This window comes from Triplophysa dalaica, chromosome 9, assembly GCF_015846415.1.
Source record: "Triplophysa dalaica isolate WHDGS20190420 chromosome 9, ASM1584641v1, whole genome shotgun sequence".
Taxonomy (NCBI): Eukaryota; Metazoa; Chordata; class Actinopteri; order Cypriniformes; family Nemacheilidae; genus Triplophysa; species Triplophysa dalaica.
The window spans coordinates 24,241,626-24,268,730 of record NC_079550.1 but is presented as its reverse complement, the minus strand read 5'-3'; the positions used below and the strand labels follow the sequence as shown (position 1 = coordinate 24,268,730).

At 42.9% G+C, this 27,105-nt stretch overlaps 1 protein-coding gene across 4 annotated transcripts in view; it reads right to left on the bottom strand.

The window, feature by feature from the left end:
• The window catches only part of LOC130428784 (NACHT, LRR and PYD domains-containing protein 3-like), a 38,189-nt gene extending 15,513 nt beyond the window's left edge, over nucleotides 1-22,676 (bottom strand). For 3 of the 4 annotated variants that reach the window (XM_056757025.1, XM_056757026.1, XM_056757029.1), the window contains exons 1-13: nucleotides 22,538-22,676; nucleotides 21,730-21,832; nucleotides 21,432-21,542; nucleotides 21,237-21,347; nucleotides 21,042-21,152; nucleotides 20,845-20,955; nucleotides 20,705-20,752; nucleotides 12,407-14,218; nucleotides 11,574-11,747; nucleotides 8,248-8,421; nucleotides 7,020-7,193; nucleotides 5,792-5,965; nucleotides 4,507-4,641 (exon numbers count right to left, since the gene is read on the bottom strand). In XM_056757025.1, coding sequence (XP_056613003.1) covers nucleotides 4,507-4,641; nucleotides 5,792-5,965; nucleotides 7,020-7,193; nucleotides 8,248-8,421; nucleotides 11,574-11,747; nucleotides 12,407-14,218; nucleotides 20,705-20,752; nucleotides 20,845-20,955; nucleotides 21,042-21,152; nucleotides 21,237-21,347; nucleotides 21,432-21,542; nucleotides 21,730-21,779 — 3,185 coding nt within the window. In that variant the 5' untranslated portion in view covers nucleotides 21,780-21,832; nucleotides 22,538-22,676. The remainder of the gene's footprint in view (nucleotides 1-4,506; nucleotides 4,642-5,791; nucleotides 5,966-7,019; nucleotides 7,194-8,247; nucleotides 8,422-11,573; nucleotides 11,748-12,406; nucleotides 14,219-20,704; nucleotides 20,753-20,844; nucleotides 20,956-21,041; nucleotides 21,153-21,236; nucleotides 21,348-21,431; nucleotides 21,543-21,729; nucleotides 21,833-22,537) is intronic. The other variant, XM_056757027.1, reaches the window with a different exon arrangement.
• Between the last annotated feature and the right edge of the window lie 4,429 nt (nucleotides 22,677-27,105).

Below are 27,105 nucleotides of genomic sequence, written 5' to 3'. Positions count from 1 at the left end.
TAACATAGATGCCATTGGTCATCCTAGAAATATCCCACACCAGTTTAAAGCAAGAGATGAAGTTAAATCTGGATTTGAGTCTATCTTTGTATGGATTACCCCAAATAAGAACACAGAATATATCAATTATCTGTATTACAATCAACAGAGGTTTATTAACTACACAAATGATGCACATAAAGCTCTTGGAGAACAACTAGCCCAGACAAGTAAAATGGCCTGGCAAAATAGACAAGCCCTGAATTGGTTATTAGCTGAAAAAGGAGGAGTTTGTGTAATGTTTGGAGAAGATTTTTGTACTTACATACCTAATAACACTGCCCCTGATGGGTCTTTTACTCTTGCTATGGAGAAGTTGAAAAACCTTAGAGATGAATTAACGGCTAATGCGGGAAGAGATGAGGCATATGGGACATGGTTTGAGTCAATGTTTGGGTCCACAGCTAGGCAAATGTTACTGCATACAGAGTTAAATGTGCAGCATGACTCTGAGACATTTATGTTAACCATGATTACAGCAATGGATAAATGTGAATAATATGAGACACCTTAGCCTGTTAAACAACCAAACCAGAAAAAGGAGTGCCACTTTTATTTTAATATTATAACTCTGTTTAGATATAAGAAAGGGAGAAAGCCTAGAATTGTATTTTCTTTTGGGGCATGAAGTGTAGTTATATTCTTTTAGACATAAATAGGCAGGCAAATAGCTGATGTTTTGTTTGCTGTTTTTGGCAAAAACCCCTTTCCCTTACTTTTAGTTTGCCCATGAATAGATCCCAAAAAGATGCCAATAAGAGGGATATGCATTATGTGTTTCTTTCTTTCTGCTACTATTGTCACAATATACAGGCCAAGACTGGGTGTTCCCGAGAGAGTTGTAGGTGATCGTCAAACTGGCGTCCGCAGAGAAGTTCCGAAAGGAACAGGAGGTTAAAATAGGATGGAAACGACCTCTTCCGCTGCGAGAAGACGAGTATTTACAGGAGTACCGATTCTGGAGTGAGAGAGTAGTCCTACATCCTGCACGACCGGGGTACCCCAGACGACACTTAGGACCAGTAGCACGGCAAATACTGGAACAGGATCCAGCGGTTCTGGCAGTAGGACAGTCAGTTGCTGTCCCAGGTTGTCGTAGTAAGCTGTCGTTGATAACTTTTGTCTTTTTCTTTACAAAACCTGGACACCGACCAGTTATAGACCGAGGATGGAGCACTTTGAAAACTACACGTCATAATTTACCGATCACGGAGTGGGAATACCAGTGTGTGCACTACCCAAGGAACTAGACCTGTGGGTAGGAGTACAGTTGTGGCCAAATGTTTTGAGAATTACATAAATATTCGTTTTCAAAAAGTTTGCTGCTAAACTGCTTTTAGATATTTGTTTCAGTTGTTTCTGTGATGTACTGAAATCTAATTACAAGCACTTCATACGTTTCAAAAGCTTTTATCGACAATTACATGACATTTATGCAAAGAGTCAGTATTTGCAGTGTTGGCCCTTCTTTTAACATGAATGTGCTGTGAAATTGTGTGAAATATACGATGAAGGTTGCAGCAGTTTGTCTTTCGACTACACATGCAAAATCCGCAATGGGACTGAGTTGGAAATGGAGACACAGAGTGATACTTGTCATAATCAGAAGACCACGCCCACGCCCACACCAACCGTCTCTTTGCATTGCGAGAAGCTGCCGCCTTCTAGTCATTTATGATTTATAACAACAACAAAAAAACAATATCTAAAAGCTGATATGTGACAATGTGTATAGCAAACAAGCTAAAAAAAACAAGAAATACGTTTTTAAAAGCTGTCGACCCCAAAAAACGAGCGTTTTGGGACATAAAAGTGGATTAAAAAGAGATAACAGACCATCCAATCATCACGCAATCGCTCGGAGTCCGGGCCAGCCCACTCCTCCATTCATCCCAGAGACGCTGAGTGTCCGTGGGCGGGACATAATCGTAGCGTTATCCAATGACCGTCTTATTTCTAAGCTCTGAAAAAAACTGTTTAAAGCAGCCCCATTGAAGTCAATGGATGCTGGGCTTCAACAGAGTAATGCACTGTACGCTACTGGAATGAATGAGAAGGAAATCGAGTCAGCCGACCTAAGTAGCTGATTCTGCCTCAACCTCTCAACCTACCTGAAGTGGGCAAGCCACCCTTTTCCGAATGAGAACCATGGCCTTAGATTTGGAGGTGCTGATTCTCATACCAGCCGCTTCACACTCGGCTTCAAACCATCCCAGTGCATGCTGAAGGTCCTGATCTGATGGGGCCAGCATGACGACATCATCCGCAAAGAGCAGAGATGAAACCGTGTGGTCCCCAAACCCGACGCCCTCCGGCCCCTGGCTGCGCCTAGAAATTCTGTCCATAAAAATTATGAACAGAACCGGCGACAAAGGGGAGTCCAACATGCACCGGAAAACAAGTCTGACTTACTACCGGCAATGCGAACCAAGCTCCTGCTCCAGTCGTACAGGGACCAGATAGCCCTCAGCAAAGGGTCCCGAATCGCATACTCCCGGAGCACCCTCCACAAGATGCCGCGAGGGACACAGTCGAATGCCTTCTCCAATACCACAAAACACATGTGGATTGGTTGGGCAAACTCGCATGAACCCTCCAGCACCCTGGAGAGGGTATAGAGCTGGTCGAGTGTTCCACGACCGAGATGAAAACCACACTGTTCCTCCTGAATCCGAGGTTCTACCATCGGCCGGATTCTCCTCTCCAGTACCCTGGCATAGACTTTCCCGGGGTGGCTGAGAAGTGTGATCCCCGATAGTTGGAGCACACCCTCCGTTCCCCCTTCTTAAAAAGAGGGACCACCACTCCCGTCTGCCAGTCCAAGGGCACTGTCCCCGACCGCCACACGGTGCTGCAGAGGCGTTTCAGCCAAGACAGCCCCACAACATCCAGAGACTTGAGGTACTCAGGGCGGATCTCGTCCACCCCAGGTGCCCTGCCACCGAGGAGTTTCTTGACTACCTCGGTGACTTCAGCCCGGGTGATGGACGAGTCCACCTCCGAGCCCTCAGCCTCTGCTTCCTCAATGAAAGACGTGACAGCGGGATTGAGGAGATCCTCGAAGTATTCCTTCCACCCCCCTAATATACCCCCGGTCGAGGTCAAAAGCTGCCCCCCTCCACTGTAACAGCATTGGTAGGGCACTGCTTCCCCCTCCTGAGGCGCCGGACTGTTTGCCAGAATCTCTTCGAGGCCGACCTATAGTCTTTCTCCATGGCCTCACGGAACTCCCCCCAGGCCCGAGTTTTTGCCTCCCTAACCACCCGGGCTGCAGTCCGCTTGGCCTGTCGGTACCTGTCAGCTGCCTCGGGAGTCCCACTGGCCAGCCAGGCCCGATAGGACTCCTTCTTCAGCTTGACGGCATCCCTTACTTCCGGTGTCCACCACCGGTTTCGGGGATTGCCACCTCGACAGGCACTGGAGACCTTACGGCCACAGCTCCGAGTCAATATCTCCAGACTCCCTCGGGATCTGGTTGAACTCTGCCGGACGTGGAAGTTGAAGATCTCTCTGACAGGGGATTCGGCCAAACATTCCCAGCAGACCCTCACAGTACGTTTGGGTCTGCCGAGTCTGTCCAGCTTCCTCCCCGCCATCGGATCCAACTCACCACCAAGTAGTGATCAGTTGACAGCTCTGCATGTCTCTTCACCCGTGTGTCCAAGACATTTGGCCGTAGGTCAGATGAAACAACCACAAAGTCGACCTCCGCCCAAGGGTGTCCTGGTGCCATGTGCACTGATGGACACCCTTGTGCTTAACATAGTGTTCGTTATGGCCAAGCTGTAACTAGCAAAGAAGTCCAATAACAGAACACCACTCGGGTTCAGATCAGTGGGGCCGTTCCTCCCAATCACATCCCTCCAGGTGTCACTGTCGTTGCCCACGTGGGCGTTGAAGTCCCCCAGCAGAACAACAGAGTCCCCAGTCGGAGCGCTTTCCAGCACCCCTCCCAGAGTCTCCAAGAAGGACACATAGCTCCTAGGGTCTTTCGGGTACTCAAACCCCTCCACCACGGTAAGGTGGCAGTTCAAGGAGGGGATTAAAGGAATGTTACATAAATTTTCATCACTTTAAACTTCAGATGCTCTTCACATCTGATCTGATCAGACAAGCTCGGCTTCACTCCACATGTTCATCAGTAAGTCTTGGGCACCTCTGACCCTGATGCCCAATGACCAGGAATGAGGAACACTGACAGGTCAAAGTCTTTTAAACATGAGCTGACCCAGTCTGTATCATCTCTATCTGGCCCTTGTCAAAGTCACTCAGATATTTTCACCGCCTGATTTTTCTGCTTCAAAACATGAACTTCAAGCACTGACTGATCACTTGATGTTGAGCCAAACAACTGAATTTAATGGAGTGTTTACAGTATTATTTATTTATGTTTTAAAAGTACACACTGATAAACATGAATGAATGTTGTGTGATCAGTGTGTGTGACTATCATAGAGATGATCTCACGTCAGTGTCTCCAGTTTACAGTGAGGATTCTCCAGTACATCACAGATCTGCTTCACTTCTGAATCTCCTAGAGTCTGATCTGAAGTCAGAGCAACACAACGTTCATCTGTGATTGTGATCTCACACCAGTTCAACCTGTAGAGAACAATTACACACACTTCAGCAGAATGTCATTATTAAATAAACATGTTACGTCAATGACAATCATCTTTTTGTATGAAGTGATAGAACTTTTATTCTCATCATTACATTATTATAAAAACATTATTATTGTGTTCACTCAAAAGGATTCTTTACATCTTCATATTCTTCAATGTTTTCTTTAAGGAGGTTCTATGCGTCTGTGTCAACAGGACATTGAAAATATGTCCATAACTGAGAATTTGTGCTAGAAGATATCAAGGACTTACTTCAGCTCCGCACTTCAACACCCTGGACAGTGGACTGCTAAAGGTTACTGTTTCCATAGAGACACTTTGTGATTTGGGAACTTTTGTAGATGTTGGACTATTGGGAATTCCAATGGTTTGTGTAGTATGGTGTGTGTGTGTGATACTTCTTCATTGGTTTCTCTATATAAAGAAAGCATTTTACATTTTGTGTTTGCAAGTTATGTTTCTGGATACATGAGTTAGTTTATATATTTGCTATATTGGTCAGTGGTTAAAATGATTTTGTTTAAATTTCACAAGTTTAATCTTAGGTGATTGTTACAGGACGCAGTCATTGTGCATAGATGAGGAAATCCATGTTATAAGTCTTGTTTGACTTCGTGCAGCGCTGCGTACACTGATGGAGCCGGTGACATTACAGCAACACCAGAGAGAATCATGAGCCATATGCTTTTAAAACTCTCTCTCAGTACTGTGATGTCATCCGTCCATCGGTCTGCTTGGCGCCGGATGAAATCAAACAAGCTTTATAACATGGATTTCCTCATCTATCCACAGGAAGACGTCCTTGCTTTTCCTCACTATCATGATCATATTGTACTGGCCGCCCCGGTCTGTGACTAGTAACCAAAGTTGTGTGTGAAATCTCATTCTATGCCAGTACGTACTGAAGTTGAATAAGTATAAGTATCTAATATGTCATTTGTCTTGGTATTGGGATGTACGTGGACGGGATATCCAGACGAGCGCGGACCCCCTGATGATGAAAATTGCATCATGGAGGGGAATCACGATGCCGGCCCAACATCATGATGAATGTCACCATCAGCTATGGACAATGTCATCATCTATCAGCCCAACCCTATGTGTGACTATCAGAGAGATGATCTTACTTCAGTGTCTTCAGTTTACAGTGAGGATTCTCCAGTACAGTAGAGATCAGCTTCACTTCTGAATCTCCTACATTATTATGAGACAGATCCAGATGTCTCAGGTGTGAGGGGTTTGATCTCAGAGCTGAAGTCAGAGCAACACAACATTCATCTGTGATATTACACTGACTCAACCTGTAGAGAACAATAACACACACTTCAGTCTCTCACTTCAGCAGAATGTCATGAATGAAACACATATTACACTGAATAACATTCATCATCATGTTAAATCTTCAGCTCATCATTAAAATGCTGTTCTCACGCTCTCACACCACACATCTGTTTTCTTACACAGGACCGTACGCACCATTGTTTCTATAGTGTGTCATCAAATGTGTGTAATAATTGTGTAAAAGCCGAAGTGTATTTAATGCTGCAAACATTTGATAACGTCTCAGTGGTCTAACAGCGCTCCTCAATGTCAAAATAAGTGAGGTGACCAATCAAATGAAAGAAGACGAGAGTTAGTGTTGACAGAGCCGAGCGCTTCTGTAAATAAAGTTTTTCATGTGCAGATGATCTGATGAGCTCAGAATATAAACACAACAAGTAAAGTTTCATGTTAAGCGTGTGTGAATGTCCCACATTAAACTGTTTCCTTATAATGGACTTCTATGGAGGAGAAAACACTTAACGTGACATTATTCACTTTATTTGTGGAATATCAACTCCTTCTGTTTACAGCAGCTTGTGTTTATTACAAGTAAGATTTGACAGAAATTTAGTTTTTTCTGGTGGTTGTTTGGGTACGTTAAGTGCTTTTCACATTAAGCATTTTACAAAGTCCCAGTAAACTGTGTGGCTTTTAAAGTTTCTTTATTGGTTGTGTTTAATCTATTAAAATAAAAATATATTCTTATATATACTTAAACACATCATTTCACATGATTTCAGTGATTTATTCTGTATGTCAAGATCTCTTAACCATTGTTTGAAAAGTCCATGTCTGATCTGTGCTCAAAATTTAAAGGGACAGTTCACCTACAATTAAAAGTAATAAAATGATGTTGATTGTAGTTATCAAATGTTTTGACAATCACAATACACTTATAATGTAAAGTTTTGTGTTTGTGTTTTTATGACATTCCTGCATCTCAAATACTCCACAACCAACCCATGAACATGAATATAGAAGATGATGAACTAAGAATCAGTACATGTGTGACTATCAGAGAGATGATCTTACTTCAGTGTCTCCAGTTTACAGTGAGGATTCTCCAGTACAGTAGAGATCTGCTTCACTCCTGAATCTCCTACATTATTATAAGACAGATCCAGATGTCTCAGGTGTGAGGGGTTTGATCTCAGAGCTGAAGTCAGAGCAACACAACATTCATCTGTGATATTACACTGACTCAACCTGTAGAGAACAATAACACACACTTCAGTCTCTCACTTCAGCAGAATGTCATGAATGAAACACATATTACACTGAATAACATTCATCATCATGTTAAATCTTCAGCTCATCATTAAAATGCTGTTCTCACGCTCTCACACCACACATCTGTTTTCTTACACAGGACCGTACGCACCATTGTTTCTATAGTGTGTCATCAAATGTGTGTAATAATTGTGTAAAAGCCGAAGTGTATTTAATGCTGCAAACATTTGATAACGTCTCAGTGGTCTAACAGCGCTCCTCAATGTCAAAATAAGTGAGGTGACCAATCAAATGAAAGAAGACGAGAGTTAGTGTTGACAGAGCCGAGCGCTTCTGTAAATAAAGTTTTTCATGTGCAGATGATCTGATGAGCTCAGAATATAAACACAACAAGTAAAGTTTCATGTTAAGCGTGTGTGAATGTCCCACATTAAACTGTTTCCTTATAATGGACTTCTATGGAGGAGAAAACACTTAACGTGACATTATTCACTTTATTTGTGGAATATCAACTCCTTCTGTTTACAGCAGCTTGTGTTTATTACAAGTAAGATTTGACAGAAATTTAGTTTTTTCTGGTGGTTGTTTGGGTACGTTAAGTGCTTTTCACATTAAGCATTTTACAAAGTCCCAGTAAACTGTGTGGCTTTTAAAGTTTCTTTATTGGTTGTGTTTAATCTATTAAAATAAAAATATATTCTTATATATACTTAAACACATCATTTCACATGATTTCAGTGATTTATTCTGTATGTCAAGATCTCTTAACCATTGTTTGAAAAGTCCATGTCTGATCTGTGCTCAAAATTTAAAGGGACAGTTCACCTACAATTAAAAGTAATAAAATGATGTTGATTGTAGTTATCAAATGTTTTGACAATCACAATACACTTATAATGTAAAGTTTTGTGTTTGTGTTTTTATGACATTCCTGCATCTCAAATACTCCACAACCAACCCATGAACATGAATATAGAAGATGATGAACTAAGAATCAGTACATGTGTGACTATCAGAGAGATGATCTTACTTCAGTGTCTCCAGTTTACAGTGAGGATTCTCCAGTACAGTAGAGATCTGCTTCACTCCTGAATCTCCTACATTATTATCAGACAGATCCAGATGTCTCAGGTGTGAGGGGTTTGATCTCAGAGCTGAAGTCAGAGCAACACAACCTTCATCTTTAATCTTACACCATCTCAACCTGTAGAGAACAATAACACACACTTCAGTCTCTCACTTCAGCAGAATGTTGCTATATAAAGTTACTTGCAGTTAACTTTAAGAACTGTAGTCAAAAGGACAGCAGCTTGCTTGCTAACATATTAGCCCCAATGTTCTGTGTTTTTTCCTGTATTGGAGTGGGAGAATTTCACTATGTGTGTGGGGTGGAGAAGGCCACAGCTCTCACAAACACTGCAGCGTGATTGACGGCTACATTACCATGTGACTCCACCCCACTCACAGACAGCAGCGTGCTTGGAGACACAGATCTGTCCTGACCTGGAGCAGCCCAGAAGGGTGTTTGACATTTGTTTGGAAGCATGGTTTGATGCAGACAATAGGCAGGTTTACATCCAACTTATTTGCTTTAGTAAAAATTCAGCTCAAAAATATGAGCATCTGCTTGTGTTTCCATAAACTGTGTAATGCCAATAAAAATGCTCATCAACCTAATAAAGTGACGTGTTCAGACCAATGGCTATATATATATACACACACACATCCCACAGTTATTATCCTCATTAAACCGGTCTAACGTTTATCGGCAAGAATGTCAGAAATCACTAAGAGTTTAGTAGCATCAGGCCCAGATTAAGAATTCAGGGGCCCCTGGGTACAAGTATCTTGTAGACCCCCACATACACACGGGCGCACACTAAAGTTTTAAAATAGTCTACAGGTTACTATGTGTATGAAACCTCTATCATACAGGATTACAGTGTCAAATTACAAACTATGATCACAACCTGAAAGACAATCAACACCTGAACACATTCTCCATCATACAGGAATTACACAACAACAATCCTTTTCTGGATCAGCAACATCATATCAAGATAATTCACTGCATACTGTAACTCACTGACATATTCAAGCACACACTGCCTCACCTCCACCTATTCATTCAGTTCTATCTATTTATTTATTAGATATTATTCATCATAATGATCTCTCTTGTTCTATAAACACTCTGCTGTTTTCACCTTTTCTCTTTTTCCTGTTTGCTCCTGTAAATCTGCTTTGGATCAATGCACATTGTGAAAAGCGCTATATAAATAAATAAACTTTAATTTATAAAAATTTTCCATAATTCACACACAAACATGACAGATTTACAAAACTTTATTTAAATAAAGTATAGGACGTTCTTAACTATATTCTAAAGTGTAATTATCAAATATTTTAATCTTTCTAAGAATAAAAAGGCTATGATTGTAATTTATCCATTTGTTAAACTTCATTTGTGTAACAAGCACCTCACGACTTATGTTCTTATGTAAGCGTATAATGTGTTAAACAGCATTAACAAATATTAGGATTACTTCTTGAGTCTTTATGTTAGTTTGTGTAAAACATTTTCAAAGCATTCTGGATTTTCTAATAACGAAGACTAAACAATAAAGCTGATTAACATTATTTAAAAACATTCATTATTGGTGAAGAAACACCAATTACATTTACGTTTAAAAAACTCTTACCTTTTGAGATTTTAAATACAACTGTGAGGGTATACTAATTTAGCTTATAGATTAATTACAACAATAAAGTTTTTATTCAATTAGGCTTCATATTTTCAGTTTCTATTGTCAAATCTGACGCGACATCCAACAAATCACCATAAAAAGGGGCGATTTTTGCTATATTCTTTCACAAAGCCTCCGTTTAGGGAATCATATGCATATGTACAGATGAAATGTGTTCATGTTCATACATTCAAACAGTGTCATGATTCCGCTATCATGTCACGTTTATTCTTGTTCGTGCAGTGGAGTCATGGCATAGCCTTAAGTTATGTGGAGGGAGAGATAGTTTCCCTAGGAGCCTTCGATACTCTCTCTCCATGTCTCGTCAGTGTTTCCCGCCATCTCGTTTCCTCATTAGCCTTCCCTAAGTGTTTAACACCCATCACCTGGTCCCTATTAATTATCCTGTGTTTGTTCCCCATATATACTCCTCTTGTTTCATTGTCATGTGTCGGTCAATGTATGTGCTTGTAGCCTGTAGTTTGTATACCCCAAGCTGAGTGTGCTTGTTTGCCAAGTCGTGTCCTGTATTTCAAGTTTACCTTGTACCTGTTAGTCTTGTTTTACCCAATCGTGGGTCTTTGTTTTGTGTTTATTTGTTTAATAAATCTTTCACCACCGTGCCTGCCTGGATTTGGGTTCTCCCCCTTGTTTCATGACAAACAGTTGATAACAGTGCCGGTTTGTTGGAAATGCTGTTTTGTTCTCATTTCATTCAGGAGTCACCTGTCAAATGTTCTGCTTCCTTCTGCCGCTCACTGAGACGATCCCTGAGCGGGGAAAGAGAGACCTTGTGCTCTCCGGACAGCACCCGACACATTTTCCCTCTGAATGAAAGATTTATAGGAAGGTCGCTGGATATTTCGCTTTGTGCTTCTCTTGAACAAAAGCTGCTAAAGAGCTTTTAAAAGTTACTAAATCAAGAGACAGACTTGCGTACGTTAGAAACACTGTTTTGTGTGCACACTGCGTATGTGCGGGACAGAGAGGCACACGCCAGATTGAAAATAGTGAAAATTTGTTATGAGAACATTTCTCCCCCATTCTTGTGCCTCAAGCGCACATGGGCCCCTCCGGCCCTGATCATCATCTGTATTTAACTTCTGCTGTAAACATTATTGTGTTGTTTTACACTTCAGTTTTACATTCCTGTACCTGAATACTACTGTTACTGTCTTTATTCAAGTTCAGTTCAAGGTCGAAGTCAGTGTTCAATAAATGATTTTAAGTTTAAAAATGTTGTGTATCCACTTATTATAAGTGTGACATTTTATCATAAATAAAGAGAAAACTTCAAAATATCATCAGCACATATCGTCCATCGGCTGACCTGACCTCTAAACATCAGATATAGAAAAACTCATATCAGTCGATCTCTACTGTGAAGCGCATTGAGAAACAACTTTTAAGTGCGCTATACAAAGAAATGTATTATTATTACCTGACACAATGTTTTTAAAAATGAATAGATGAGAAAACCTGTTGATACACTGAGGAGCTTGTGTCTGATCATAACTATTATGTCCCATAAATTCTTCTTTGTTTTAAAACTGTTTATGTTTTCTGCTTCTGTAAGAATCATGTGTGACTATCAGAGAGATGATCTTACTTCAGTGTCTCCAGTTTACAGTGAGGATTCTCCAGTACAGTAGAGATCAGCTTCACTCCTGAATCTCCTACATTATTATAAGACAGATCCAGATGTCTCAGGTGTGAGGGGTTTGATCTCAGAGCTGAAGTCAGAGCAACACAACCTTCATCTGTGATCTTACACTGACTCAACCTGTAGAGATAAATGACAAACATTGCTGCTAAACATGAAATAAAAAAAAGAGAAAATTAAACAATAATAAAACAGACAAATCAGTTTCTCATTGTGTCTTTACTCATATAAACACATGTGAGTGTAATAAGTGGAATATTGTTGTTGTGTTTGTTGTTAAACGCAGATGTTTGATGTTGAAGCTCATGAACATCAGACTGATGAAGAACACTGAAGAGTTTTGAGTTCTTGTTGAAGAACATCACTGTGCTTTAGAGAAACTCCACACAAACAAAACAAAACCTTTGATAACACAAACACTAGATCAACACCATCAAACTGTGATGTTACATCTTTACACTTATATTATAATTCACACATCAGATAAACTGAATAATACACATCAACTCTCTGATGAAAAGATCTCATGCTGACAACACAACACCTGCTGTTTAGCATCTACATCAGAGAAATTAGATACTCTATGGGTCAGGATAACAAATACAAGACGAATAAAAATTATTTACAAATAACAATAATAAAATAAGAAAGGGATAACGTACGGCCGGCTGGCAAAAAATTTACCGGCTTTGTGTTTGAAATGAATTTCATTTAATTTCAGGATGGCTACAAAGGAATACAACAGTAACAGTGAACTGATTGTTGTTAGTTTTACTTACTTCAGTTTTCTGGATTCTTTAATCACAGGCTTCAGTTTCACAAGAACTTCATCTGCTGTATTTTTATCTCCAATAAATTTCTTCAGATCAAGTTCATCCAAATGCTGTTCAGACATCAGCAACACAAAAACTAAAGCTGACCACTGTGAAGAGGAGAGTTTGGAGCGTCCGACTGATTCAGATTTCACATAATGTTGAATCTCCTGCAGCAGTGAATCATCATCCAGTTCATTCAGACAGTGAATCAGATTGATGGATTTCTCTGGAGACAGATTCTTACTGATCTTCTGTTTAATGTACTTAACAGTTTTCTCTTTCTTGTAGGAGCATCTGCTCATGTGTGTCAGTAGATCCTGTAAGAGAATCTGATTGGACTCCAGTGAGAGACCCAGAAGAAAACGCAGGAAAAGATCCAGATGTCCATTCTGACTCTGTAGAGCTTCATCTACAGCTCTCTGATGCAGCTCAGATAATGAAACCTGTTTTGATAAGTTATGTTTCACTTTGTCCAACATTTTAGAGAACTGACCCGCTCCAAACACATTTATCTTGTTGTTTGTGATGGAGATGTGAGCATAAAGAGCTGCGAGATGTTCCTGAATGCTCAGATGAACAAAGCAGTAAACTTTCCCCTGATACAAGCCAAACTCCTCTCTGAAGATCTGAGTGCACAATCCTGAGTACACTGATGCTTCTGCTACATCAATGCCACACTCTCTCAGGTCCTCATCATAGAAGATCAGGTTCCCTTTCACAAGCTGCTCAAAAGCCAGTTTGGCCAGTTTGAAGATCATGTCTTCATCATTATTCACTTTCTTCTCATAGTCCTTCTGATGTTTGATGTTTGTCTGAATGATCAGGAAGTGTGTGTACATTTGAGTGAGAGTCTTGGGGATCTCTCCTTCACTCTCTGCTTCACTCAACATTCTCTCTAGAACAGTGGCTGAAATCCAGCAGAACACTGGGATGTGACACATGATGTAGAGGCTCCTGGATGACTTCAGGTGTGAGATGATTCTGTTGTTCAGACTCTCATCACTGATTCTCTTGCTGAAGTATTCCTCCTTCTGTTTGTCAGTGAAGCCTCGTACCTCTGTGACTCGATCAACACACTCAGAGGGGATGAGATCAGCTGCTGCTGGTCTGGAGGTGATCCAGATGAGAGCAGAGGGAAGCAGATTCCCCTTCATGAGGTTTGTCAGCATCACGTCCACTGAGGCTGATTCACTGACATCACACAACCTCACACTGCTGTGAAAATCCAGAGACACACGACACTCATCCAAACCATCAAAGATGAACAACACTTTATATTCACCGCTGGAGATTTCCATTTCTTTTGTCTCTGGGAAGAAAAGATGAAGAAGATGTAAAAGACTGAGTGTTTGGTTCTTCATCAGATTGATCTCTCTGAAAGGAAGTGGAAATATGAGGTGGACGTCCTGATTCTCTTTCCCTTCAGCCCAGTCCAGAATGAACTTCTGCACAGAGACTGTTTTTCCAATGCCAGCGACTCCCTTTGTCAGCACACTTCTGATGGGTTTGTCTTGTGCAGGTAAAGCTTTAAAGATGTCATTGCATTTGATTGGTGTGTCCTCCGTTGCTGTTCTCCTGGATTGTGTCTCAATCTGTCTCACCTCATGTTCATTACTGATCTCTCCACTTTCACTCTCTGTGATGTAGAGCTCTGTGTAGATCTCATTCAGCAGTGTTGGGTTTCTCTCATCTGATGTTCCTTCACACAAACACTCAAACTTCTTCCTCAGGTTTAATCTTAATGTGTTGAGGACTTCAGGAAGCGGACAATGAGAACTATGAACAGATTATAACAGAGTTTAAAATTGACTTTGTAATAATTTGCAGATTATTTTATAAATCAGATTTTTGTGACTTTAATTAGAGATGCAACAATTGCAATTTTCTTTGCCGATTCCAGTTTTCGATTTTATAATAAGTTAAAACCTACCGATTCTAACTTATGCAGATTCTTTCAATCAACAAAATATAATTGACACCACATAGAAAACCAGATTTACTTTACTTCAATGTAACAATTTTAATTACATAAATTATTGAACATTACAATTTCCTCAAATTTCCCTAAATGCAGGTCTATAAAAACTAGTGGTGGGCCGTTATCGGCGTTAACGTGCTGCGTTAACGTGAGACTCTTATCGCGTAATTAAAATTGTGCCGTTAATCCATTCTCAAAGTTAGGCTACGAGCTGGGTCTATACTACGCAAGCGTGACGTGCTAACATGTATGCAGCTATGAAGCCCCCAGGTTTGCTTCAGGGAAAATTTATTTTCAAGAAGTTTCCAATGGAAACCTCGACAAGACTAAGGTTGTTTGCACCTTGTTCAATGTGGAATTGGTTTACTGCACGGAATTGGTTTACATACAGTTGGTTTAAAAAAATAAAAAAACTTTCTCTCAACAGGTAGTGGTCTAGCTTTAGTTGAAACCAGTAACTTTGTATTGGCACCTAATGTATTATGGCTCCTGTATGACATATCGCTTGTTGCTCCCTAACTATGGAGGACCAGGAGAGTCTTGTGTAAAGTAATAAAGCATTTCATTGTTTAATAACTAATACAAAAAACCCTTATGATGACGACAAATTCGAGGAGCGTGACGTCGCCCGGCATGGCGCAGCCGGAGCCCCACCCTGGAGCCAAGCCCTGCGAGCACCTGGTGGTCGGGCCTTCCCTCATGGGGTCCGGCCGGGCTCAGCCCGAAGGAGCGACGTGGGGCCACCCTCCCGTGGACCAACCACCTACAGGAGGGCCCGGTGCAAAGTGGATCGGGTGGTAGTCGAAGGCGGGGGCCTCGACAACCGGATCCCTGGACGCGGAATCTAGCTCTAGGGACATGGAACGTCACCTCTCTGACGGGGAAGGAGCCGGAGATTGTGCGTGAGGCTCAGAGATTCCGACTAGAGATAGTCGGGATCACCTCTACGCACAGCTTGGGGTCTGGAACCACACTCCTCGAGGGAGGATGTACTCTTCACTACTCTGGAGTTGCCCAGGGTGAGATGTGGCGGGCTGGTGTGGGTTTGCTTATAGCCCCCCACATGGCAGCTCAGCCGCCATGTGTTGGAGTTTACCCCGGTGAACGAGAGGGTCACTTCCCTGTGCCTTCGGGTCGGGAATAGATCTCTCACTGTCGTTTGCGCCTATGGGCCAAATGGCAGTGTAGAGTGCCCGGCCTTCTTGGAGACTCTGGGAGGGGTGCTGGAAAGCGCCCCATCTGGGGACTCCGTCGTTCTGCTGGGGGACTTCAACGCCCACGTGGGCAACGACAGTGACACCTGGAGGGGCGTGATTGGGAGGATGGCCCCCCTGTTCTGAACCCCAGTGGTGTTCTGTTATTGGACTTCTGTGCTAGTTACAGTTTGGCCATAACGAACACCATGTTCAAGCATAAGGGTGTCCATCAGTGCACATGGCACCAGGACACCCTTGGCCGGAGGTCGATGATCGACTTTGCGGTTGTTTCATCTGACCTACGGCCGTATGTCTTGGACACTCGGGTGAAGAGAGGGGCGGAGCTGTCAACCGATCACCACCTGGTGGTGAGTTGGATCCGATGGCGGGGGAGGAAGCTGGACAGACTCGGCAGACCCAAACGTACTGTGAGGGTCGGTTGGGAACTTGTGGCCGAATCGCCTGTGAGAGAGATCTTCAACTTCCACGTCCGGCAGAGCTTCGACCAGATCCAGAGGGAGTCTGGAGATATTGAGTCCGAGTGGACCATGTTCTCCACCTCCATTGTGAACGCAGCCACTCGGAGCTGTGGCCGTAAGGTCTCCCGTGCCTGTCGAGGCGGCAATCCCCGAACCCGGTGGTGGACACCGGAAGTAAGGGATGCCGTCAAGCTGAAGAAGGAGTCCTATTGGGCCTGGCTGGCTTGTGGAACTCCCGAGGCAGCTGACAGGTACCGACAGGCCAAGCGGACTGCAGCCCGGGTGGTTGGGGAGGCAAAAACTCGGGCCTGGGAGGAGTTCGGTGAGGCCATGGAGAAAGACTATCGGTCAGCCTCGAAGAGATTCTGGTAAACCGTCCGACGCCTCAGGAAAGGGAAGCAGTGCCCTACCAACACTGTAAACAGTGGAGCAGTGATATCATCGGGCGGTGGAAGGAATACTTTGAGGATCTCCTCAATCCCGGCATCACGTCTTCCATTGAGGACAGTGCCCCTTGGACTGGCAGACCGGGGTGGTGGTCCCTCTTTTTAAGAAGGGGGACCGGAGGGTGTGCTCCAACTATCGGGGCTCACACTTCTCAGCCTCCCCTGGAAAGTCTATGCCAGGGTACTGGAGAGGAGAATCCGGCCGATGGTAGAACCTCGGATTCAGGAGGAACAGTGTGGTTTCCGTCCCGGTCGTGGAACACTGGACCAGCTCTATACCCTCTCCAGGGTGCTGGAGGGTTCATGGGAGTTTGCCCAACCAATCCCAAGTGTTTTGTGGATTTGGAGAAGGCATTCGACTGTGTCCCTCGTGGCATCTTGTGGAGGGTGCTCCGGGAGTATGGGATTCGGGACCCTTTGCTAAGGGCTATCCGGTCCCTGTACGACCGGAGCAGGAGCTTAGTTCGCATTGCCGGCAGTAAGTCAGACTTGTTACCGGTGCATGTTGGACTCCGGCAGGGCTGCCCTTTGTCGCCGGTTCTGTTCATAATTTTTATGGACAGAATTTTTAGGCGCAGCTAGGGGCCAGAGGGCGTCGGGTTTGGGGACCACACGATTTCATCTCTGCTCTTTGCGGATGATGTCGTCGTGCTGGCCCCATCAGACCAGGACCTCCAGCATGCACTAGGACGGTTTGCAGCCGAGTGTGAAGCGGCTGGGATGAGAATCAGCACCTCCAAATCTGAGGCCATGGTTATCAGTCGGAAAAGGGTGGCTTGCTCACTTCAGGTAGGTGAAGAGTTCCTGCCTCAAGTGGTGGAGTTCAAGTATCTGGGGGTCTTGTTCACGAGTGAGGGAAGGATGGAACGGGAGATTGACCGACGGATCGGTGAAGCTTCTGCAGTAATGCAGTCGCTGTACCGGTCTGTCGTGGTGAAGAAGGAGCTGAGCCGCAAGGCGAAGCTCTCGATTTACCGTTCGATCTACGTTCCTACTCTCACCTATGGTCATGAGCTGTGGGTCATGACCGAAAGGACAAGATCCCAGATACAGGCGGCCGAAATGAGCTTTCTCCGCAGGTTGGCCGGGCGATCCCATAGAGATAGGGTGAGAAGCTCGGTCACTCGGGAGGAGCTCAGAGTAGATCCGCTGCTCCTCCACATCGAGAGGGGCCAGCTGAGGTGGCTCGGGCATCTTTTCCGGATGCCCCCTGGACGCCTTCCCGGGAAAGGTGTTCCGGGTATGTCCCACCAGGAGAAGACCCCGGGGAAGACCTAGGATACGCTGGAGGGACTATGTCTCCCGGCTGGCCTGGGAACGCCTCGGTGTTCTAAAGTATTTCCATAGATATATATATAGATCTCCATAGATTTTAATGTGCAGTTAACTGTTGTGTTTGAACAGAGATTCGTTTCAAATCTATAATACAACGCTAGTGGCCATTAAAAATCAAGAACTTCGCCTTTAATAACAGAATCTTCACTTACTCAAACAGCTCTTAAATTGAAGAACTCTGTGACTGAAAAGAAGTAGAAATAATAAAATATAACTAAACTTGTTTTTTTATTGATCTTTATGCACGCATCTCACAAAAGTCTAGGATAACAACCCTACAACTTCAATAAAAAGTAAAAATGTAGTGAATTCTTTTGAGTGAATTCTACTTTAAAGATGTATTATGTATTTGATTCAGTTCTTTACGAACACAAAAATGTGCAAATATATATCACATATTTTGGTTGATTTCTTTTAAATATTTTGGATTTTTAAAAACAAGTGGTATTAAATGTCATTACACCTTAGTGAAATTACCATAGCTTTGACATAACAAAAGCATTCGGGTTGAATAAAATGTATGTTTGTTTTACACAGAGAGTTCAGCATGTGTCAGAGTTTAGCATAACTGTAAGCATGTAGTACATACCCTAAGTAAAAAAAATTGCATCTCTCTGTCTGTGCGCTACATGATGCGTGTGCAGTCAGCAGAGACTAACGCAGTTCGGTGGACCCAGACACAAGTATAAACCAGCCGTGAAAGATCGGCTTCGTGCACAGACGTTAACATGTGTACTTGCGGCTTAGATTGTATTAACGGCTGTGAAGTTACTCCCCACCTCGCTGGCAAAATCAGCTTTACTTGGAATAGGTAAAACCTGAGAGTGACCGATCATGCGAAAAACAGGCAATTCAGGTCTCTGGCCGATCAATCGGTGCATCTCCAATTTTAATAAAACATAAACACATTTTTTTAAAACCAATAAGCATTCCCTATGTGAAAGCAGATCATATTAACAAATAAGATACAAATGACTACCTATTAGCCAAATCATAAAATAGTTATGAACAGCCATATAATGGTGTTGTCAGTTTAAATCAATAGATGAATGTCATTTAATCTAATAATATGCTGTTAATGAAATACAGTAAATGATATCAGCACAATTCTCAACAAAATTACAAAACAACATGGACAAACACAATGAACACATGTATAGGGAGGTCATGATAATGAAATTAGGCTGGGCATTAATTGTCTATTAAATAATTGCCATGTAGCCAATTAATTGACTGTTTTAAGGCTTTGACAATATAACTAATATTACAATTAATTTATTCAATTAAGAAAATATATACTTTAGAAATGTGAAAATTTTGTAAATAACTTTTATTAACTGATAGGGGTGAAATGATACCCTCAGCTCACAATTCAATAGGTTGCACGATACTGGGTTTACAATGACGATTGCATCACGATATAAGAAAGAAAAAATAAATAAAAATAAATAAAGAACAAACTTTTCCCTAAAATCATTAAAAATGTGTCCCCGATTAAAGAATTGTTATGTTTTGCCTATAGTCGAATCATATGTATGTGTGTGCAATGTGTAACACATTTATTATGCACATTTTGACTTGAATCATGTATATTTTATTTTTTATTATTATAATTGATATTCTGTTGTAAACAAATTCTGTAAATTAATATTAGATTTTTTTTATCTTATGTGTGTTCCCCTGCATTTCAGACATTTTGCATAAACAGATACAGTACATTTAAAACTCGTGCCACAAATAGTCAAATTAATGGACATTTTCCTTAAACATCTTGCAATAATACTGTGCCACTAGGCTACTAGGCCAGATCTCGCCTCAAAACTATATTCAAAACTACCCGACAATAATGAATTGTTTTTTTTACAAACGTGAATACAGAACCAATGCACTTCCAATAATGTAACTTTATTTCCCGCATGTAAAGGAGGAATGCAATAAAGCATCTCACCATTTAAACAGTCAAAAAATCCTGTTCACCTTTCTTTCCTATCGCACTCTTTCTCTGTCCTCCTGACACACACGGTTACTTTCAGAGCAGAGAATGACAAGTTCCGAAAGTTTACGCCGTGTTCACTACATGCTGTGATTTTTATTTGTATCATGCAGTGCAAAGTTCAGTCTAAGTAACGAACTACCTGCATTTACATACAAAGTATTAATTTATCTTTAACTGCCTCTGCAAAGATTCGACTGTGAGATTGGTAGTCGAATCAGGCTCCTATCCATACATCAATTATTCAACAATTCAGTATCACTCCTACAATGTTGAGTAATATTTGTTATTTTGTTAAAGTATTAACAATATTTAAGGATTAATTCAACCAATTTTATGTCAACTAAAAACTGATTTTTTTAAATATAATTTAATCAGAAAATATATTGTCATATTCTACGATTCATATCTTAATTGCTGTACTACACATATCTAAATGACTTAGTATTGCGTTATATGATACTTTGATACCTTGTTACAGCCCTATTTACTGAGTGACCTTAACAGAGAAAACTTGAGTCTTGAGCACTAAAGTAGGTATTGCTGAGTAGATGCTGCAAGTCTGGAAACAAAACAAATCAACTAAAGCTAATACAACTCAAATGATGGATAAATGTCAGTTAAATGTAACAGTGAGTGCAGATCAATGACAGTGGATGTAAAACCCAGCAAATACTGCAGATCTCTATTGTTTTCAAAGGATTCACAACACTCACGGTTACCTGAAATAATTGTGATGAGACTATAATTTAATAATTGTGACCACCCTACACATGTATACCAAAGCAAGACACTTTAGATGAAAGATTTTGCCAAATGTTAACGTTCATTTTACCTGAAACTATGACAGCCACTTTCAATGGACTGCAGAACATTTTTAGACCTTAAACACAAAAACACAATCAGACTGTCTGATATTACTGGACTACACAGTTCTTAAACATGTTTTAGCACAGTTTTACAGAACTGTTGTACCTCTGATCAGGTGATGTGTCTTTAAATTTCATTGGTTCATACATAGACGCATTACTCTTCATAGACACACAACTGATCTCTGGTGAGTCTGATCTCTTCTGATCAATTGATCTGTAACAACAAACACAACATTAAACGGCAGATGTTTGATAACTGACGATTGGTAAAAAAAAAAAAAAATGACAGAACTGTTGTACCTCTGATCAGGTGATGTGTCTTTAAATTTCATTGGTTCATACATAGACTCATCACTCTTCATAGACACACAACTGATCTCAGGTGAGTCTGATCTCTTCTGATCAACTGATCTGTAACAATAAACACAACATTAAACACAAGATGTTTGATAACTGACGATTGGTAATACAAATAAAATGACAGAACTGTTGTACCTCTGATCAGGTGATGTGTCTTTAAATTTCATTGGTTCATACATAGACGCATTACTCTTCATAGACACACAACTGATCTCTGGTGAGTCTGATCTCTTCTGATCAATTGATCTGTAACAACAAACACAACATTAAACGGCAGATGTTTGATAACTGACGATTGGTAAAAAAAAAAAAATGACAGAACTGTTGTACCTCTGATCAGGTGATGTGTCTTTAAATTTCATTGGTTCATACATAGACGCATCACTCTTCATAGACACACAACTGATCTCAGGTGAGTCTGATCTCTTCTGATCAACTGATCTGTAACAGAAAGTCAACTACTTTCTTAATTAGGTAAATTATTCATTAGTTCTTTGTCATTCGTTATAAAAAACATCCTTTAGACGATGAACTATATTAATATTTTATTGTGATTTTGATATAATTTACCATATTAATATTTAAATGCAAAGTAAAAGTTTTTAAACACAGACTTTAATAAGAATACCTGAATCCTGGAGAATAATCTCCATCTCTGAGTATTTGTGAATCATCCATGAATCATTCAGTCACATCAGTCTGATCTTCACTGGTAAATCTGATCACGTGACCTACCGGGTAGGCAAGAAATCGGCTGTTTATAGAGCTCTCAATTTTCTTTCGTTTTCAAGACATAAATATTTAAATAACATCACTAACAGAAGAAACACTAAGACATGAAGTATATATGGACCATAACGTTGTGTAGTTTGTGTGCAAGTCAGCAACCGCAGATGTATTTTAGTCACAAATTCCTGTCAGGGCTCCTCTGATGTGAACATAGGGCCTAAATTTTGTGGAGAATCACTCGGAACTTTTATGACACCAAATACATTCTTTCTGGGTTTTCTTTCTCAGAGGGGATTCTGTACAAATCACAGCTCAGGTCTCTTCTCGACGTTTGGTGATATTAACTATTTGTAATTTAAACTAAACGATATAAATCGACAGCTTTTAAACTTACAGACAACAACTGGAGATTCCATTTGCTCACCCCGCTAATGTTCCGCATTCGACACTACAGTGTGACGACACACGAAACTATGAGGTCCGCAATCTCTAAAAACTAACAATAAAGCCTTAAACTGCACCCGTAACTTACATCCGGAAACTAAAATACTATGTTTTACGTCCTGGTCTACATTCTGTGCTACTGTTAGCTGAAGATTGTAAGTTAACGTAAGCTGTAACGTTACGTTAGCTCCAGATCATCTATCTAGCCTTGCAGAGACAAACGCAGTTTCAAATCAATAAAAAAATATATAATCGACACTTACCTCGGTTAAAGTGTCATTATATACTCAAAAGATCCCATCGGAGTTCAAAAGCGACTTTAAACTTAATAATAAGCCACAGTTATTGAATACTGAAGATAACTTTGTTTCGAAGACGTGTCTAAAATGGACACCGAGAGAGAGTCACGTGATGTACTGCGCTCGCTCTTTCACTTTCGTTTTTGTTAAAATAAATAAATTAAAATGTTAAAAATACGTCAACATTTCTTAAAACAAACCCGCCCAAATTAAGATGTGACAAAACCATACTATTAAAATATAAATGATTTGAAACCAATGATATTATATGTGTATGTATGCATTATACATATTGTTTCTTAAATACGAATAGGTCGTTTGAGGAGTTAATCTACTGGGTTCTGGATTTTATCAATTATTTAAAATTGTCTTATTAATCGTCTTTTGAAATTAAAGCAGTAAACATTAGGGATGCCACAATACTCAATATATTGCTTTTCTGTAGCTCAGTAGTATGAGCATTGCGTTGTTTGATCCCAGGGGATTGCATTTACCCAAGTATAAATGTATAGGATAATGCAATGTTAGTCACAAAAGCGTCTGCAAAATGCTTAAATTTAAATGTAATGTATGACATCTATGGTTCAATCCGTCAAGGTGAATTGCGGTTTTCCGGTTTGATTTTTTTTTTAAAGATTACAAAGTAAGTCAAGTAAAATAAAGATAATTTCAGTAAAACAGTTTTTCTTCTTAAGTGTTAACTGTTGCTGTCACGGAAGCATAATCACAAAAAAAACACTTGAATGTGCAGAACCGAAAACCGAACCGAAATCACCAGAACCGAACCAAAAACCGTGGGCCATAAAACAAGGACAGTATTGAACCACGGGTGAGCTGTATTGTTGCATCCCTATTAAACATAGTTCATCACTTCTGAAACACACACACCAGGCATTTTTGTTAGCCGTTCAATCACTGCACTGACGTCTAGTCTAAAACAAGGCGACATTTGGCCAGTCAGTCAAAATCTAACAGACGTTTAACCAACCTAGCAGATTGGCTGTAACTGTGTGTACACCTGAAATAAATAATGATTGAGAGGTGCAGAATCTTTTCATGGATCTGTTCTAGTTTTAGGAGCTGAAGAGAAATGATCTTGTCAATAATTACGGCTGAAGCTGCTCCTGCATGAACGACCGCGATTTCTACTGCTCAGGCATGGCAATATACATAATTATACAGCTTTCCTGTAGCTTAATTGTTATAGCATGTCTCTAGCAAGGGAAAGGTCATGGGTTCGATCCAAGGGACTGTACACACTCAGAAACAAATGAATTGTATAATGCAACACAAGTTGCTTTGGCTCCCGTGGATTCACCACCTACAGGAGGGACCGTAAGGGGCCGGTGCAAAGTGGAACGGGTGGTAGTCGAAGGCGGGGGCCTCGACAACCCGATCCCTGGACGCGGAATCTAGCTCTAGGGACATGGAACGTCACCTCTCTGACGGGGAAGGAGCCGGAGCTTGTGCGTGAGGTTCAGAGATTCCGAGTAGAGATAGTCGGGATCACCTCTACGCACAGCTTGGGCTCTGGAACCACACTCCTCGAGGGAGGATGGACTCTTTACCACTCTGGAGTTGCCAAGGGTGAGAGGCGGCGGGCTGGTGTGGGTTTGCTTATAGCCCCCCAGCTCAGCCGCCATGTGTTGGAGTTTACCCCGGTGAACGAGAGGGTCGCTTCCCTGCGCCTCCGGGTCGGGGATAGGTCTCTCACTGTCGTTTGCGCCTATGGGCCAAATGGCAATGTAGAGTACCCGGCCTTCTTGGAGTCTCTGGGAGGGGTGCTGGAAAGCGCCCCGACTGGGGACTCCGTCGTTCTGCTGGGTGACTTCAACGCCCACGTGGGCAGCGACAGTGACACCTGGAGGGGCGTGATTGGGAGGAACGGCCCCCCTGATCTGAACCCGAGTGGTGTTCTGTTATTGGACTTCTGTGCGAGTTACAGTTTGGCCATAACGAACACCATGTTCAAGCATAAGGGTGTCCATCAGTGCACATGGCACCAGGACACCCTTGGCCGGAGGTCAATGATCGACTTTGTTGTTGTTTCATCTGACCTACGGCCGTATGTCTTGGACACTCGGGTGAAGAGAGGGGCGGAGCTGTCAACCGATCACCACCTGGTGGTGAGTTGGATCCGATGGCGGGGGAGGAAGCTGGACAGACTCGGCAGACCCAAACGTACTGTGAGGGTCTGTTGGGAACGTTTGGCCGAATCGCCTGTCAGAGAGATCTTCAACTTCCACCTCCGGCAGAGCTTCGACCAGATCCCGAGGGAGTCTGGAGATATTGAGTCCGGTGGACCATGTTCTCCACCTCCATTGTCAACGCAGCCACTCGGAGCTGTGGCCGTAAGGTCTCCGGTGCCTGTCGAGGCGGCAATCCCCGAACCCGGTGGTGGACACCGGAAGTAAGGGATGCCGTCAAGCTGAAGAAGGAGTCCTATCGGGCCTGGCTGGCTTGTGGGACTCCCGAGGCAGCTGACAGGTACCGACAGGCCAAGCGGACTGCAGCCCGGGTGGTTGGGGAGGCAAAAACTCGGGCCTGGGAGGAGTTCGGCGAGGCCATGGAGAAGGACTATCGGTCGGCCTCGAAGAGATTCTGGCAAACCGTCCGACGCCTCAGGAGGGGGAAGCAATGCCCCACCAACGCTGTTTACAGTGGAGGGGGGCAGCTGTTGACCTCGACCGGGGATATCATCGGGCGGTGGAAGGAATACTTCGAGGATCTCCTCAATCCCGCCGTCACGTCTTCCATTGAGGAAGCAGAGGCCGAGGGCTCAGAGGCGGACTCGCCCATCACCCGGGATGAAGTCACCGAGGTAGTCAAGAAACTCCTCGGTGGCAGGGCACCGAGGGTGGATGAGATCCGTCCTGAGTACCTCAAGTCTCTGGATGTTGTGGGGCTGTCTTGGCTGACACGCCTCTGCAGCATCGCGTGGCGGTCGGGGACAGTGCCCTTGGACTGGCAGACCGGGGTGGTGGTCCCCCTTTTTAAGAAGGGGGACCGGAGGGTATGCTCCAACTACCGGGGATCACACTTCTCAGCCTCCCCGGGAAAGTCTATGCCAGGGTACTGGAGAGGAGAATCCGGCCGATAGTAGAACCTCGGATTCAGGAGGAACAGTGTGGTTTCCGTCCCGGTCGTGGAACACTGGACCAGCTCTATACCCTCTTCAGGGTGCTGGAGGGTTCATGGGAGTTTGCCCAACCAATCCACATGTGTTTTGTGGATTTGGAGAAGGCATTCGACTGTGTCCCTCGCAGCATCTTGTGGAGGGTGCTCCGGGAGTATGGGATTCGGGACCCTTTGCTAAGGGCCATCTGGTCCCTGTACGACCGGAGCAGGAGCTTGGTTCGCATTGCCGGCAGTAAGTCAGACTTGTTTCCGGTGCATGTTGGACTCCGGCAGGGCTGCCCTTTGTCGCCGGTTCTGTTCATAATTTTTATGGACAGAATTTCTAGGCGCAGCCAGGGGCCGGAGGGCGTCGGGTTTGGTGACCACACGATTGCATCTCTGCTCTTTGCAGATGACGTCATCGTGCTGGCCTCATCAGACCAGGACCTTCAGCATGCACTGGGACGGTTTGCAGCCGAGTGTGAAGCGGCTGGGATGAGAATCAGCACCTCCAAATCTGAGGCCATGGTTCTCAGCCGGAAAAGGGTGGCTTGCTCACTTCAGGTAGGTGGAGAGTTCCTGACTCAAGTGGAGGAGTTCAAGTATCTGGGGGTCTTGTTCACGAGTGAGGGAAGGATGGAGCGGGAGATTGACAGACGGATCGGTGCAGCTTCTGCAGTAATGCAGTCGCTGTACCGGTCTGTCGTGGTGAAGAAGGAGCTGAGCCGCAAAGCGAAGCTCTCGATTTACCGGTCAATCTACGTTCCTACTCTCACCTATGGTCATGAGCTGTGGGTCATGACCGAAAGGACAAGATCCCGGATACAGGCGGCCGAAATGAGCTTTCTCCGCAGGGTGGCCGGGCGATCCCTTAGAGATAGGGTGAGAAGCTCGGTCACTCGGGAGGAGCTCAGAGTAGATCCGCTGCTCCTCCACATCGAGAGGGGCCAGCTGAGGTGGCTCGGGCATCTTTTCCGGATGCCCCCTGGACGCCTTCCCGGTAAGGTGTTCCGGGCATGTCCCACCGGGAGAAGACCCCGGGGAAGACCTAGGACACGCTGGAGGGACTATGCCTCCCGGCTGGCCTGGGAACGCCTCGGTGTCCCCCCGGAAGAGCTGGAGGAAGTGGCTAGGGAGAGGGAAGTCTGGGCATCCCTGCTTAGACTGCTGCCCCCGCGACCCGGCCCCGGATAAGCGGTAGAAAATGGATGGATGGATGGATGGAAGTTTTTGTCAGAAATGAGTTTGAAAATTTTATTTGTAATATTATATACAGTACATATATATATATATATATATAAAAAATAAATTTAAATGTTTAATAAAAAGTTTTAAAATAAGATTTAAAGCAGGTTTAAGAGATAGTGTAGAACACTTTCACAAGTGTTTGCATTTACCACAGAACGATGGATTAA